Source organism: Capra hircus, chromosome 21 (genome assembly GCF_001704415.2).
Source record: "Capra hircus breed San Clemente chromosome 21, ASM170441v1, whole genome shotgun sequence".
In the NCBI taxonomy this organism is placed as follows: Eukaryota; Metazoa; Chordata; class Mammalia; order Artiodactyla; family Bovidae; genus Capra; species Capra hircus.
This window is the reverse complement of record NC_030828.1, coordinates 67,591,970-67,605,834: the sequence shown is the minus strand read 5'-3', so window position 1 is coordinate 67,605,834 and position 13,865 is coordinate 67,591,970. Positions and strand designations below refer to the sequence as shown.

The 13,865-nt window shown below is 63.9% G+C and overlaps 2 protein-coding genes across 4 annotated transcripts in view; one reads left to right on the top strand and one right to left on the bottom strand.

Annotated features, from left to right (window-relative positions):
* PPP1R13B (protein phosphatase 1 regulatory subunit 13B) overlaps positions 1 to 3,425 on the top strand; it is a 73,908-nt gene extending 70,483 nt beyond the window's left edge. For both annotated transcript variants that reach the window (XM_018066083.1, XM_018066084.1), the window contains 3 exons: positions 485 to 651; positions 1,520 to 1,719; positions 2,255 to 3,425. In XM_018066083.1, the coding sequence (XP_017921572.1) occupies positions 485 to 651; positions 1,520 to 1,719; positions 2,255 to 2,296 (409 nt within the window). In that variant the 3' untranslated portion in view covers positions 2,297 to 3,425. The remainder of the gene's footprint in view (positions 1 to 484; positions 652 to 1,519; positions 1,720 to 2,254) is intronic.
* On the bottom strand, positions 3,516 to 13,805 carry ZFYVE21 (zinc finger FYVE-type containing 21). Of its 2 annotated transcripts, XM_018066085.1 has the most exons (8): positions 13,595 to 13,805; positions 6,649 to 6,699; positions 6,353 to 6,521; positions 5,914 to 5,989; positions 5,736 to 5,833; positions 5,362 to 5,409; positions 4,156 to 4,298; positions 3,516 to 4,067 (listed from the first exon to the last, which is right to left on the bottom strand). In XM_018066085.1, exons 1-8 carry the CDS (start codon positions 13,730 to 13,732, stop codon positions 4,032 to 4,034), a joined length of 759 nt encoding a protein of 252 aa, XP_017921574.1. In that variant the 5' UTR covers positions 13,733 to 13,805; the 3' UTR covers positions 3,516 to 4,031. The 2 variants fall into 2 exon arrangements, with proteins under 2 accessions (XP_017921574.1, XP_017921575.1); XM_018066086.1 differs by lacking the exon at positions 5,362 to 5,409.

Genomic DNA, 13,865 nt, shown 5'->3' with positions numbered 1-13,865 from the left:
CAGAGGCGCTGCTGTGATCACGCCTGTCACACGGCTGACCACGGAACTCTTTGTTCTCAAGCGGCCAGAAAGCCTGTGTGGAGGGACCCGTGCCGTTGACCGTGAGCCTCAGGCCGCGGTCTTCGCCACCGCCTGTGAACATCTGTTTCTTTATATTGTGGTAACATACAGCCGTTACCATCACAGCTGCTGTGAGGGCCATATCCACGCTGTGAGGGCGTGTTCATGTCACACCACGAACACGCAGTTTACAGGTTGCTTCTTGGTCCACTCACCACCCAGCCTTTTGAGGTGTGGGTGTGGTGTGCTGGGGGCGGTGTGTGTGTGTATGTATGGTCTGTGTGTCCGTCGTAAAAGTGGGAGTAGAATCAGGCCCCTGCAAAGGCGGCAACACAGCAGCTGGCTGGGCGGTGAGTGCGCACCCTGCAGGCCGCCTGGGACCCGGGCCACCGGCAGGGCGTGAGGCCTCCCTGTGTCCCCCCAGGACGCCCCTGCACTGTGCCGCCTCTTGCAACAGCGTCCACCTCTGCAAGCAGCTGGTGGAGAGCGGCGCTGCCATCTTTGCCTCCACCATCAGCGACATCGAGACGGCCGCGGACAAGTGCGAGGAGATGGAGGAGGGCTACATCCAGTGCTCCCAGTTTCTATACGGTAGGGGCGTGGGCACACGCCCTTGGGCGCCGTTCCTGGGCCACGGTGGGCGTGCGCCACGCCACTGCCTGGCCCAAGAGAAGCCCCGAGCTCACCCTTGGGGAAGCCCAGTCTGTCTCCTGGGACTAGAGGTCACCCCAGCCCTTGGGCTCATCCCTGAAGACCTGTCACATCTTATGGTCAGGATTCCATGCCAAGTTGCTCAAAACAAAGTCTTCCCCTCTCTGCCAGATGCTCTCTGTGGGCGGCCAGGATGCCCTGGGCACGCAGCCAGAGCGAGGCCTTGAGGGCGGTATCCCGGGTGGTCTCAGTCCCCACTCTGTGGACAGTGACGCACAGAAGGGCAGTGCCCCAGGCCCAGTCCCCAGGGCAGGGGGCGGGGGACGCCTGTGCTGGGAGGCGGTGGCCTGTCGTTCTGGTGGAGTATGCGTCCCACCCCCAAGAGCAGCACACAGGTCTTCAGTCATGGGCTTGTGGGTTGTAAGTTTCACCCTAAGAAACACCACTTTTTCTTCTCCCTGGAGAAGGGCATGGCGACCCACTCCAGTGTTCTTGCCTGGAGAATCCCGTGGACAGAGGAGCCTGGTGGGCCAAGTTACTTAGGGTTGCAGAGTCGGACACGACTGAAGCAACTTAGCATGAATGCACCTTTGCTTCTGGACATGAAGCTTCTGCTGCGGGCCTCTTGCTGGGACACGGAAGGGACTCGTGGCGTTATGGGGGAGGAGGGGTGGCAGCCGGCCCAGCCTCTAAGCGCTCTGCTGCGGCCCCAGCGGGCTGCCCGAGGCCAGTGGCGTCTCCGAGCCTGGCGCGGGCCGGCCCTCAGCAGCCGGCCCTGCAGACCTGACTGTCGGCTCTCCTGTCCCAGGCGTGCAGGAGAAGCTGGGCGTGATGAACAAAGGGGTGGTGTACGCCCTGTGGGCCTACGAGGCTCAGAACAGCGACGAGCTGTCCTTCCGCGAAGGGGACGCACTCACCATTCTACGGCGCAAGGATGAGGTCGAGACCGACTGGTGGTGGGCTCGCCTCGGGGACCGGGAGGGCTACGTGCCCAGGAACCTGCTGGGGGTAAGGCGGAGGTGGAGCCCTCCTACTGCTGGGGGCGGGGCCCTCCTACTTCGGGGGGGGGGTGGGGGGGGGCCGGCTCAGACCCCACCCCGGGGGCAAGACTGCCTTTCTCCGTGCTTCCTGGGAAACACGGGGAGCGGGGGCATCTGCTCTGGGGGAGGCCTGTGGGGAGGCTGGAGCCCCTCGATGGGGGCTGCTCCCGCATGAGCTGCTCCCGGGGCCTGAGGCTGCGCCCTCTGCAGCGATGGCCCCTCAGGCCCTGGGCCTCCCTCTGCCCTCTGCCCCACGCCCAGTGGGCTGGCAGCTGCTGTCGCCCTGCAGTCACTGGACACCTGCCAGGCACCTTTGGGGGCCTTACAGACAGCACCAGTATCAGGCGGTCCTGAGTGCCCTGAGAGGGTTAGGGTTAGGGGCCTCTGGGCGTTAGGGGGGTGTCTCCAGAGGAGGGCGGCCTCTGAGCATCAGCCTGGCCTTGGCACAGGGCCCCTGCCCAGCGGTTGTCCCTTCGTCCTAAGCCCTGTCCATTGCCTCCCAGTTGTATCCGCGGATCAAACCCCGACAGCGGACGCTGGCCTGAGCGCCCCCTGCAGCACCGCACAGGTCCGCCGGCGGCGGGGAGCGGCTCGGGCTGACTTGGCCATCTCCCGGAAGTGGACGCTGGACGCAGCTTCAGGGGCTCCGCAGCAGACCGTTTCCGCGGTGTGAGGGCCCCCGGGTGAGGGTCTGCCCTCAGCTCAGAGAGAGGCCTTCACCTCCAAGGAGACTGAATTTTGCTAATTACTGTAAATCCAAATAAATACCCAGCTTTCTAAACCACCACCCTTGTTGCCAATAAGAAGCCCTGTCGTTGACCCCCGATTGGTTGCTGATGAAGACGATGCTCTTATGGACGTGGGCCCCAAGGCCCCCTCGCCCCCGGTATTGCCCCAGCCCCCCCAGAGAGCCTGCCAGCTGTGAGGTGCGCCCCTCGCTGGAGCCCACCCTCCCGTCCCCCGGAAGCCGGAAGCCCGAAGCCTGGCGCCATCCTCGCCTGCAATTCTCTCACCAAAGGAGCCCTGTGTGGGGGCCTGTTCGGGGGGGGGCCTGAGGTGTGGGCTCCTTTCCCGTTCCAGGCCTCGGTCTAGGTCACCAACAGGCCACAGGCACAAGAAACCTTAGGACCAAGTGACACCACCGGGTCAGAAGTTCCAACACGGCGCCGCCTTCCTGCAGCCTCCCGATGCCCCAGCGCCCTTGCCGTTCCCGGCGCTGAAGGCCTGGGCGGGGGGCGGGTGGATGGGAGACGCCCGCCAGTGCGTCTCGGGGCAGGGCCCAGACTCCCCGGTCCCTCTGCCCCGGTTCCAGACTTATCCCTGGCCCCTCTGCCCCGGTTCCAGACTTATCCCTGGTCCCTCTGCCCCGGTTCCAGACTTACAGTGAGGCGCTTCCCCGAGGTTTGAACTGTACGTACAGGCTTTTATATACCAAAAGTATTTTTTGACTAAACCACTCGAAACTATCAGAACCATGTTGGAAATTTTTTTTTTTCTCATTAAAGTCCGGGCCCTGAGCTTTATTTTCCATGTATGAGTCTCGTGTGTAATTTACGTATAGACGTGTATATCCTTGGGGCACCGATTGTACACAGCGTGCTCACGAGAAAGGAGCACCCGCGGGCAGCCTGTGCTGAGGCCGTGTACATGCACGCAATAAACCGCTGTCTCTCACAGGCGGCTTCGAGTCTTGTGTTCTGGAGCCGGAGCTGAGCTGAGCGGGAAGCTCGGGTTGTCTGGACACAGAGAGGCAAGGCCTGACCCTTACTTTCAAAATAAGTTTTAATTGTAAGCTTTATATACAAATTGTTGTACAGTTAAAGTGAAATAGTAGTGAAAAGTACAAAAGGTAAAGCATGCTCCTTCCCCGGTGAAGTATCAAAGGTTTGCTCGTGGCCCTGGGTTAGTGACACGCTGAGCGGGCAGTGTGAGAAGCGCACCAGGTCAAATCAGGCCAGGTGACCGCTGCCCGGATCACATCTGTGGAAGAACCAGTGGACCAGAACCAGGGTACCAGAACCTTCTAGTAAACATGGGCACTCGTAAAAACAAGGCAGAGAGCATTAGCAGTAGTGTAGCTCAGCCTCTCCCTCGCAGTTAGGTATCACCAAGTGACAGGTTCTAAAGCGCGAATGGCTGGAGCGTTGGCTGGTGCGTGCATACTGCGCTAGGCGGGCTCCGAGGGCTCGGCGGCGTCTCCAGCGCTTGCAGGGTCAGTCGTGCCTGTGCGCCTGCGAGCAGGTGCTGCTGCCCCAAGCGGACCGTCCAGCCCGCGTGGGGTTACTGGTCCCGAGCCTCGTGGAGGAGCTTGGCCGCCTGCAAGGTGACCAGAAAGGCGTGTGCCTGGCTGAGGCGGAAGGAGGCCCCTCGGCTGGGCGGGGGAGGAGCGTGGAACAGGAGGTACCTTGTGCATGGCCGCCAGCCACGCCGTCGCCTGCCTCCTGCTGCCCTCGGCGTCCTCGCCGGCTGTCAGCGTCAGCTGCGTCAGCCCCTCCGCCCCCGGGGTCGTGTACTGCAGGGTCATGCCTGTGGCCCTCGCGTTGCCTCCTGGAGTGGGAACAAGGTAAGGATGCCCCGAGCAGCCTTGAACACCAGGGTGCCAGCCGCCCCAAAGCAGCGGCCCGGGCGCCCCTCCCTGGCCCTGGTGCTGGCCTCTCAGGGGGCCTGTGTCAGGGCAGCGGCTGCCTGGTGGCCGACCCTGAGCTCACAGGGTGGGCAGGAGCCCGGGTCAAACACTCGCGCCCCATGGCTGAGACCCTGCGCCAGGCTACACCTGCCTGTCGTGCTGGCCTCACACCCACCCCACCGCTGGGCGCCAGGGTCAGAGCGGAGGAGCCACGCCACCGCAGGACACGAGCTCCTGGAAGGCTGTCTTTGGGGGACCGCCTGACGCCAGTCCCCGCAGCTCAGAACCCAGCCCGAAGTGCCACGCCTCCAAGGCTTTCACAAGCCGCGGTCCCAGCTGTGTCAGCCGGCTTACCCCGGCCTGGGCTCTCTGAAGGGGCGCCACCCTCACCCCCACCCCCGCTCTGGGGCAGCCCCCTGCCTTCTGCCCACCACCTGCTCCTGGAAGGGGGCTTTCCCGATTCCTGGGACTGTTGAATTTTGAGAGCCTGTAGCCGGCAGGGCTGAATCGACGTTCAGCCCGACCCTTGACAGAAAGTGGGCGACCCTGCTGTAGACAGCGCAGGCGCGGGGACCCCCCCTGCCCTCCCCCGCCCCGCGCACCTCCGCTCCGGAACACGGTTCTGGGCACGGACTGACCGGTTCCAGGAAACCGGGCAGAGCAGGGCTCCCTGCGCTCCCGGAGCCGCCACAAGGGGGCGCGGCGCCAGCAGCCCCGGCCCCGCCCCCGCCCCCGGGGAAGCCCGCCCCCCGGGAAGCCCGCCCCCGGGGAAGCCCGCCCCCCGAGCGGCCGCACGGAGCTCGCAAGCCGCCACCGGCTCCCCGTTCCTCCCCAGGCCGGGCCCGGCGGACACTGGCCGCGGAGCAGGGCTCCCCCTCAGGCGAGGACGGCCGAGCCCAGGGGACAGACGGCTTCACGGTCTGGCCGCCTCAGGCCCGAGTGTGTCACGGGGAGCCCCCCTCCCCGCCCCGCAGACACGCTGACCTTCGGCGGCGGGCCGGCTGGCGGGGAGGCTGGTGTGAGACAGACTGTCTACGTCAGGCAGGCAGGCAGAAGAGGACAGCAAGGCCGGTCAGAAATCAGAGAGAGGGCTCGGGTCAGCCTCCGCGCTCGGACCCGAGGCCCAGGAGTGGGGTTCAGGGCAGAGGGCCGGGCCAGGCCGAGCTCCCCGAGGAGGCCCGTCTCCGCAGACCCTGGGGGGCGGCGGCGATGGGGGCCCCACTGCAGGCCCTGGGGAACCAGGTGATGCCAGCCGCGAGGGACGGGACGGAACAGCGCGGAGCGCACGTCCAGGGAACCTCCTCTCCGCCTCACACGCCCGCGAGTGGAGCCCCGGAGCCCCCGGCCGCGGCGCCTACCTCCGGGAGGGAGGCCCTCCGTGAGCATCTGCACGGCGGCGATGCGCGCCACCTCCACCTCGCGGTGATCATCCCCGTCCCCGTCCAGAAGCAGGAACCTGCAACAGACAGAGGCGTCCGTGCCACGGCCCTCCGAGGCTCCGGGCGCCCAGTGCCAGGCGGAAGCGCCCGCCCTCACCTCTGGTTGCTGGAAAGACGGCAGACCATTGTGTCCGGCTTCTCGGAGTTACCGAAGGTCACGAGGAAGGTGGCACCTGCGGAAGGGACCAGACGTGAGCACGCGGCAGCTCCCCGCGCCGCCCCCTCCAGGCCAGGGACACGCGCAGAGGTCAGAAGGGAGCGAGGCGGCGGCGGGAAGGGTGTGACGGGGTCGGGGTGCAACGCCGGAGGCCAGAAGCGCCGCCTGGGGCTCCCCCGGGCCCGGATCGCAGGGCGCAGACCCGCCCCCAGGGAAACCCCCAGGGCAGCCCGGCCCGCTGCTGCCAGGAGGGCCTGCGAGCCGGGGGTCGGGGAGAGGGCTGCCAGGTCCTGGGGGCTCCGCCCGCCCGGAGCCCCGGGGCGGCTGGGACCACACCCGGCGGAGTCCCACCCACCGACCCCGCCCGCCCGGCGCTCACCGCTCAGCAGCAGCTTGAGCTGCCGGTCGTAGAAGTCGGCCTCGCGCCGCGACACCGGCGCGCACCCGGCGCACTGCCGCACCGGGTCCACGAAGCACATGCGCCGCAGCGCCACCTTCTGGCCGCAGCACTTGTCGCAGAAGCACTTCCCGCACCGGCGGCAGTGGTGCTGGGGACGCGGGCACGGGCGTGAGCACCCCGCAGACAGACCGCGGGCACCAGCGGCCGCCGCGACGCCGCGAGGGGCCCCGCCCCCACACCGCACCGGGGCCGCCCTCCTGCCCCGCCCAGCTCACCTTCCTGGTGAGAAAGTCAAACTTGGTGTCACACTGCATGCATCTCGGGCACTAGGAGACAAGGGGACAGGGGTCAGGCCGCGCGGCCCGGCCGGCCGCCGGCACCCAGGGCCGGCCAGGAGACGCCGCAGCGGCGCGGCGGCCAGCCGGCGGAGGTGGTGCCAGGCCCAGCCGCCCAGGGCTCGGGAGGGGAGCCTGGGGACAGTGCTCCCGGACCGGCCAGGGCCCAGCCTGGAGACAGCCACGTCGTCACCCAGCCACAACCACAGGAGCGCCCAGACGTGTCGCCTGGCAGTGGGGACGGGCTGCCCCCACGTGGCAAGGCCCGGCCTCTGCAGTGGGAAAGCCGCTCACTCCAAAGATGGGGGACGGGAAATGCCGCCCCCGGGCAGGGGGCCAGGCGCCCTGACCGTGTGACCCTCGCCTAACCCGCCCCCCGTCGGTCCTGGCCAGCAGGACCAACCCCGCAGTCCTCTGCCGGCTTCACTCGGGGCAGCCAAAACCCAGGCGGGCTCTGCTCCTGCTCCCAAGACAGGGCTTGACCTTGACACCCGCATCCCTCCCCCCAGACCCAACTCAGGGCCGCCGGCCCACCATTCCCAGTCGGCCTTCTCCAGGGGTGGGTGGTGGGCAAGGCCAGTCTGCAGATGCCCCCTGCCACAGGCTGCCATGGTCCTGCGCTGAGCGGCCGGCTAAGCTTTACGTGATCCCGTGACTGATGTTTCCTTGTTTTCTCTTTGTTCTTCAGTGGCTTTCCCAGAACACAGGGCCTGGCCCTCCAGAATCACCCGCAGAGTGCCCACCTCGGGCACGAGCTGGCGAATCCCAGGGCTGCTGCCCCCACCAGCCCCGCCACTGCCTCTCCCCGTCACTTCTGGAACCTTCTGTGTTTGGCACTCAGGCCTCCACCTGGGGCAGGGCCTCTGTGTGCCACACTCTCCCATGACCTCACACATCCGCCCGCCGCAAAGTCCGCGGGATGAGGGTGCAGTCGTGGAGGCTGACCCTGCTCCCCCCTTGCCAGGAGGCTCATGTCTGAGCAACTGAGAGAGCAAGTTCTAAACTAAGACCACAGCAGAAGGTAAAATACAATCCCTGAAAAATATTAGTGAGCTAGACATTTTGTATTAATCTAAATAAACCAATGAGGTTATTCAGAAAACAGATTTTTAAATAAGGTAATTTTCCTATGGATTATATAAGAGAAAAGAAGCTTTTAAAATTATGAAGAGAATGATTTGACATGAAAATAAAATTAAATAAATAAGAGTAGCGGATGAAGACATGAGTCAAGAATTCATACCTGGTCTGAGACCAGCTACACCGAAAGGAGACGCCAGCCCAGGCTGGGGCCCAGCTCTGCGGCCTGAGCAGCTGACTGGACCCAGAGGAGAGGCCCCGGGGTAGGGGACCGCCATCCGAGGAAACGTCCGAAAACCAGGGACCAGCAGCCTGCCCCCTGTCCCCCCCCCCACGAGGCCAAAGGCCCTGGAGTCACCTGCCCCTGAGGCCACGCACCAGGTCTGTCCCCACAGCGCCCCCGGGGGCGGGCGGGGGCTGCAGTCTCACAGGGGAGAAGCTCGGTGAGCCGAGACACACACTTGTGCACACACAGACACACACAGATGCACGGGCAAGCGGCCACTGCCGGATCCTCCCTGGGCTGCGCCCCCCCAGGTCAACATCGAGCCGCCAGCCACCTTCAGGACCCCTGTGCTGCCCCCCAGGACTCTTACCCCACAGACGGGGGAGGGAGCCGGTGGTAAGGGGCAGGGGTCTCCACAGATCCCCACGAGAGGACGGAGTGGGGGGCCAGGGGTCAGAGCCGGGCAGCCCCGACCCGTGCCCTCGCTGCTCCAGGAAGGAGCAGCTGACTGGCGCCCACCCTGCTGATGAAGGAGACTTCCGACAACGAGGGGGGTAAGTGAGGCGACAAGGAAGATAAAGGAAGAAACCAGAAAGGCCCACAGGAAGCCAGGCCGGCAGAGGCCCTGGTGGACGGCTCGGAGACGGCAGTCTGTGCCGACCAGCTGCCCCGGGAGCCCTGGGGGTGCTCAGGGGGCCCCTTCAAAGCGCAATAAAGACAGAGACTGGAGAGGTTAAAGGAAAGCTTCGAGAGAAGCGACTGGGAAGGATGGAGCCTTAGGACGGCGGCCCTCTGAGGCTGGAGCGACAGGACCGCCGCCCACACTGTCCTCCCAGATGCCAGGCTCCCACGGGAGAGCTTCTCAGGCTCCTCAAGAAGAAGTAAATCATATAGGTAAGTTTCAAAGTTACATGTATTAAAGCATCTTTGTTGAAAAGCAACCATTTTTAAAGGGTAAAAAAACTCCGACAAATATAAAGTAAACCCATGTCAAAGATTTAACTCAATTAACTGAGGCAAGCAATGAAATATTAAAAAAACAAGCTCACAGGGAAATCTGAGGCGCAGACCCACAGCAGCCCCAGGGACGAGGTGGACCTGACAGCACGGCTGACGGGGCGGGGGCTGAGGAGAGGGGGCCAGGCCGCCTCCCAGGACGGCCGCCTCTCCCGCAGGGCCCCGGAGGCCGAGGGCAGCTCCTGAGTGAGCGGGCGGGCCTGCAGGGCCTCGCCCCCCACCACGAGGGACCCACCCGGGATCCCGGAGGCCAGAGACGGGGACCCCTCGGGTAGTGTTCCCGGAAAGCGTCCTGCAAAGAGCCCCCTCCTCACGTGCCCTGGAGGAGACGCACAGACAGCACGGCCACCCTCCACAAGCCGGACGGGCCGCGGGCGGGACCCCTGGGCCTGCTTGTCCCCTCACTGACCGAAACGACATGCGCACGAACCTCACTTGATGCAACGCTCATTCATCCCTCCTTCCTTCAGGCCCTTGAACTCTGACCCACCTCTTAGCCTGAGACAGTCCAGGGGTGATGCGCCCGACCCACGGTCAGATCACACCAGCCGCCCCCGCCTGCCCCTCCCACCCTGCTCCCCAAAGCCTGGGCTGCGCCCCCATGGAGAAGCCCCCTGCCATCTGCCCCTGGACAGCTTGCAGATCCCTTGGTCGGAACCACCCCACAATGGCCCTCTGAAACCCAATCTCTCCCCACCCAAGTCCACCTTCGCTTCTTGTTTGACACACCTGTGTCCCCCGTTCGCCTCTGCAGACGTCAAGACTACTACTATCTGCTCAAACCACCGCACAACTGCACTCGTCTCACATGCTAGCAAAGCAACACTCAGAATCCTCCAAGCCAGGCTTCAACAGTACATGAATGTGAACTTCCAGATGTTCAAGATGGATTTAGAAAAGGCAGAGCAACCAGGGATCAAACTGCCAACATCCACTGGATCATGGAAAAAGCAAGAGATCCAGAAAAACATATTTCTGCTTTATTGACTATGCCAAAGCCTTTGATTGTGTGGATCACAACAAACTGTGGAAAATTCTGAAAGAGACGGGAAGGCCAGACCACCTGACCTGCCTCCTGAGAAATCTGTATGCAGGTCAAGAAGCAACAGTTAGAACTGGCACAGAACAATGGACTGGTTCCAAATTGGGAAAAGAGTACATCAAGGCTGTATATTGTCACCCTGCTCATTTAACTTACAGGCAGAGTACATCATGCGAAATGCCAGGTTGGATGAAGCATAAGCTGGAATCCAGATTGCCAGGCGAAATATCAATAACCTCAGATATGCAGATGACACCACCCTTATGGCAGAAAGTGAAGAGAAACTAAAGAGCCTCTTGATGAAAGTGAGAGAGGAGAGTGAAAAGGTTGGCTTAAAGCTCAACATTCAGAAAACGAAGATCATGGCATCCGGTCCCATCACTTCATGGGAAATAGATGGGGAAATAGTGGAAACAGTGACAGACTTTATTTTGGGGGGGCTCCAAAATCACTGCAGATGGTGATTGCAGCCATAATGCTTACTCCTTGGAAGGAAAGTTATGACCAACCTAGACAGCATATTAAAAAGCAGAGACATTACTTTGCCAACAAAGGTTCATTTGGTCAAAGCTACGGTTTTTCCAGTGGTCATGTATGGATGTGAGAGTTGGACTATAAAGAGAGCTGAGCGCCGAAGAATTGATGCTTTTGAACTGTGGTGTTGGAGAAGACTCTTGAGAGTCGCTCGGACTGCAAGGAGATCCAACCAGTCCATCCTAAAGGAGATCAGTACTGAATATTCATTGGAAGGACTGATGCTGAAGCTGAAACTCCAAAACTGTGGCCGCCTGATGCGAAGAGCTGACTCATTTGAAAAGACCCTGATGCTGGGAAAGATTGAAGGCAGGAGAAGGGGACAACAGAGGATGAGATGGTTAGATGGCATCACCAATTCAATGGACATGAGTTTGAGCAATCTCTGGGAGCTGGTGATGGACAGGGAGGCCTGGCGTGCTGCAGTCCATGGGGTCACAAAGAGTTGGACACGAATGAGAGACGGAACTGACATCGAAACAACAGCACAGAGCCACCGTCGCCGCTGTTACACCTAGCACCCAGGACGGCAGGAAAGGGCATGTGTGCATGGGTCAGAGCAGTCTCCGACGGCTGCACACCCACTCTCCTTGCTGGGGGACACGCGGATACAGTCACAGGAGGCCCGAGCTAGGCCCAGGCCTCCTCCCGCTCCCCCCATGTCCCAGCACTGCCCCCCAACCTCACAAGCTCTTGGAGGCACACAGAAGAGCGAGTCCGTTATTTCTGGGGGCAGGAACCCCTCTGAGAAGCCAAGAGTCACAGATAACGCACACCCCAGGTTCTCCAGCATCTATAAGGGGAGGCCCCGTGGACCAAGCACCAAGTCAACAGTCGACAGACCCCAAGGAACGATGGGCCTGTCCCTCCACACACGACCGGACTCTCGTCCCCGAGCGGCCGAGTGGAGGCGGGTGAAGCGGGACAGCATGTCCCCCCACGCTCTCCCTACACCCTCCCCTGCCTGTTCCAAACCACAAACACACCGGGATCGTGGCCCCGGAAGCACAGCGTGGGCTGAGCGCCGCTGAGCCGGGAGGGCAGCAGGGGAACCCCCACCTCCCCCGAGCTGCCTCAGATCAGATTGAAGCCAGCCCTCCATCAGACTCTCCCAGCCCGAGCTGCCCCACCCCAGCCAGCTCTCCTCCAGAACACTCCCCTCGGCCACTGCAGACGGGGCCCCTGCCCAGTACATGTCAACACACACTTCCTCAAACTCGGGTCACTGCCCCTGGGAGGCCTCCTCCCCTCCTCAGGGCTCCCTCCGCCTTCTTTGGCTGCTGAGACGGCAAACGGGTGTGTTTCTGGAGAGCACGAGAAACTTCCACTGGGGAGGACGCGCCAAGGGGGACAGCACCTCTGCCTGACTCCTCCACTTTTCCGGGGAGCCCGCAGACCCCAGGCTAGACCCGCACGCCCCACGGCTCTGAGAGGACACCCAAGGCAGCGAGGGGGTCATTTCAGGAAAGAACAAAGGGCCCCGAAGACGGACAGTGGGGCCCCAGAGCGAACTCAAGAGCCAAAGTGCAGGGCGGCCAGGCGGCTCCCACTCACACACCGTCCTTGCTGTGAGCATTTCATGGGGATCAGTCAGGGAAGAGATGTCTAAAATGGCCCTCGGGGACAGCACCAGAGGCTGACTCGCTGGCCTGGGCCGAGGGGGTGGAGATGCTGTGGGCCCCGGGACTGGCCCGTCCTGGCTCCGCCCCCCACGGTGGAGACGATCAATCCGGCTGGACCTCGGCCCCTTCACCTGCCGCCTCCCAGGCCAGGCGGTGCTGCTGTGACTTCCCTCTGAGCCGTAATGACACCCGCCAGGCTCCCTCACCGATTCAGTTAAACGAGCTCCCGGACACGCGCTGGCTTAGAGAATGAGAGCTGTGATGGTACCTTTTCTTTCTTTAACCACCTTTCAACGGCACTAACCAAGGGGACCGTGTGAGGAAAAGCACATTCCGCGAGTTCAGAGCCTACAAGCACCCGGAGGACAAACGCAGAAAGGGAAGAGCGCAACTGGGGCAACGAGAAGCCCAAGAGGGGACGACCCGGCCCAGGGACCCCCGCGGCCCAGTGACCCCCGCGGCCCTCGCCCAACGCCCTGCCCTCTTGGAGCACCGCGGGCTGGGCTCGGTGACCAGGGGGCGGAGGGAATGAACCCTCCCCCCGCCCTCCCCGCGGGCCAACCGGCCCTCCCTAGCTTCTGAGCTCTCCCGTGCCTGGAAAACACCCGATCGCATTCCTCCCGTACCTCCCCACCCTTCCCTGCGGAAAACCTGCCACCGCGATTCCCGGGGCAGGGAGGAAAAGCGGTCAGCTAGAACACGAGGGGCTGTAACTTAAAGCTTGTTTCCAAAGCGTGGTCTTTCCCCGTCTCTCAGACGCTCGAGATTGACAGGAACGCACCAGGCTTCTCCGCCAGCCTTCGCACAGCTTAAGGGATCCGGTCCAAACTCCTGAGCGCCCCACACAAGGGCACAAGGGTGCCGCCCCGCCTCTGCGGGAGCAGGTGCGACTCCCCAGGCAGCACGCCCTGCAGACGCCCCGCCTGGCGACGCCCGCTCGCACCCAGCACCCCCCAGCACCGCAGGCCACGGCGAGGGCCCTGCCCGAGCGCCGATCGCAGAGAAACGCTGCCCCCCCCCGCCCCCGGTCCCCGCGCGGGGAGAGGGTGGCAACTGTCAGAAAAGTTCCAGCCCAGCAGCTCGACCGCGGGAGGCGGCCGGTCCACAGACGACGGCGCAGGGGTCAGGGCCCGGGCGGAATCACGGAGGGATGTCGGGGTGGGGGTGCCGCGCACCCGCGAAAAGGGCCAGGCGGAGCGCCCGGGCGGGGGTGGAGCCGGGAGTCCGTCAGGGCGGTCCGCCGGGGCCGGGGGCGCGGGGAGCCGAGGGCGGGGCGCACCGCGCGGGCCCGGGGAGTCGGCGCGGACTCCAGGAGGGCCGGGGGAGCGGCCGGGGTCCCGGGGCTGGCGGGCGGCCGCGACCTACCTCCTTGTCCGGGACCCACGGCGGCTCCTCCAGGCCGAAGGGGCTGCCGTAGGCGCGGTGCTCAGGCACCATGCGCAGGCCGCTGGGAGAGCGCACCAGCTTCTTGGCGTCGCGGCGCGCGGCCACCTCGGAGGACATAACGCCGGCGGAGCGCTCGCCCGCCGCTCGCCGCCCGCCGCCCGCGGTCCACAGCCCGGCCCGAGCCCCTCGGGAGCCCCGCCCCGCCCCGCCAGCGTGGCTGACAGCGCCCGCGTCCAGTCGCCAAGCCAGG

What these genes read in the sequence shown, in the direction of transcription:
- ZFYVE21 (XM_018066085.1), bottom strand. Translation starts at nt 13,732, where the DNA reads ATGTCCTCCGAGGTGGCCGCGCGCCGCGACGCCAAGAAGCTGGTGCGC. An exon ending in CGTCTTTCCAGCAACCAGAG is followed by an intron (nt 5,834 to 5,913) that starts GTGAGGGCGGGC and finishes TGTCTGTTGCAG; the next exon opens with GTTCCTGCTTCTGGACGGGG. An exon ending in GGAGGGCCTCCCTCCCGGAG is followed by an intron (nt 5,410 to 5,735) that starts GTAGGCGCCGCG and finishes TGCCTGACGTAG; the next exon opens with ACAGTCTGTCTCACACCAGC.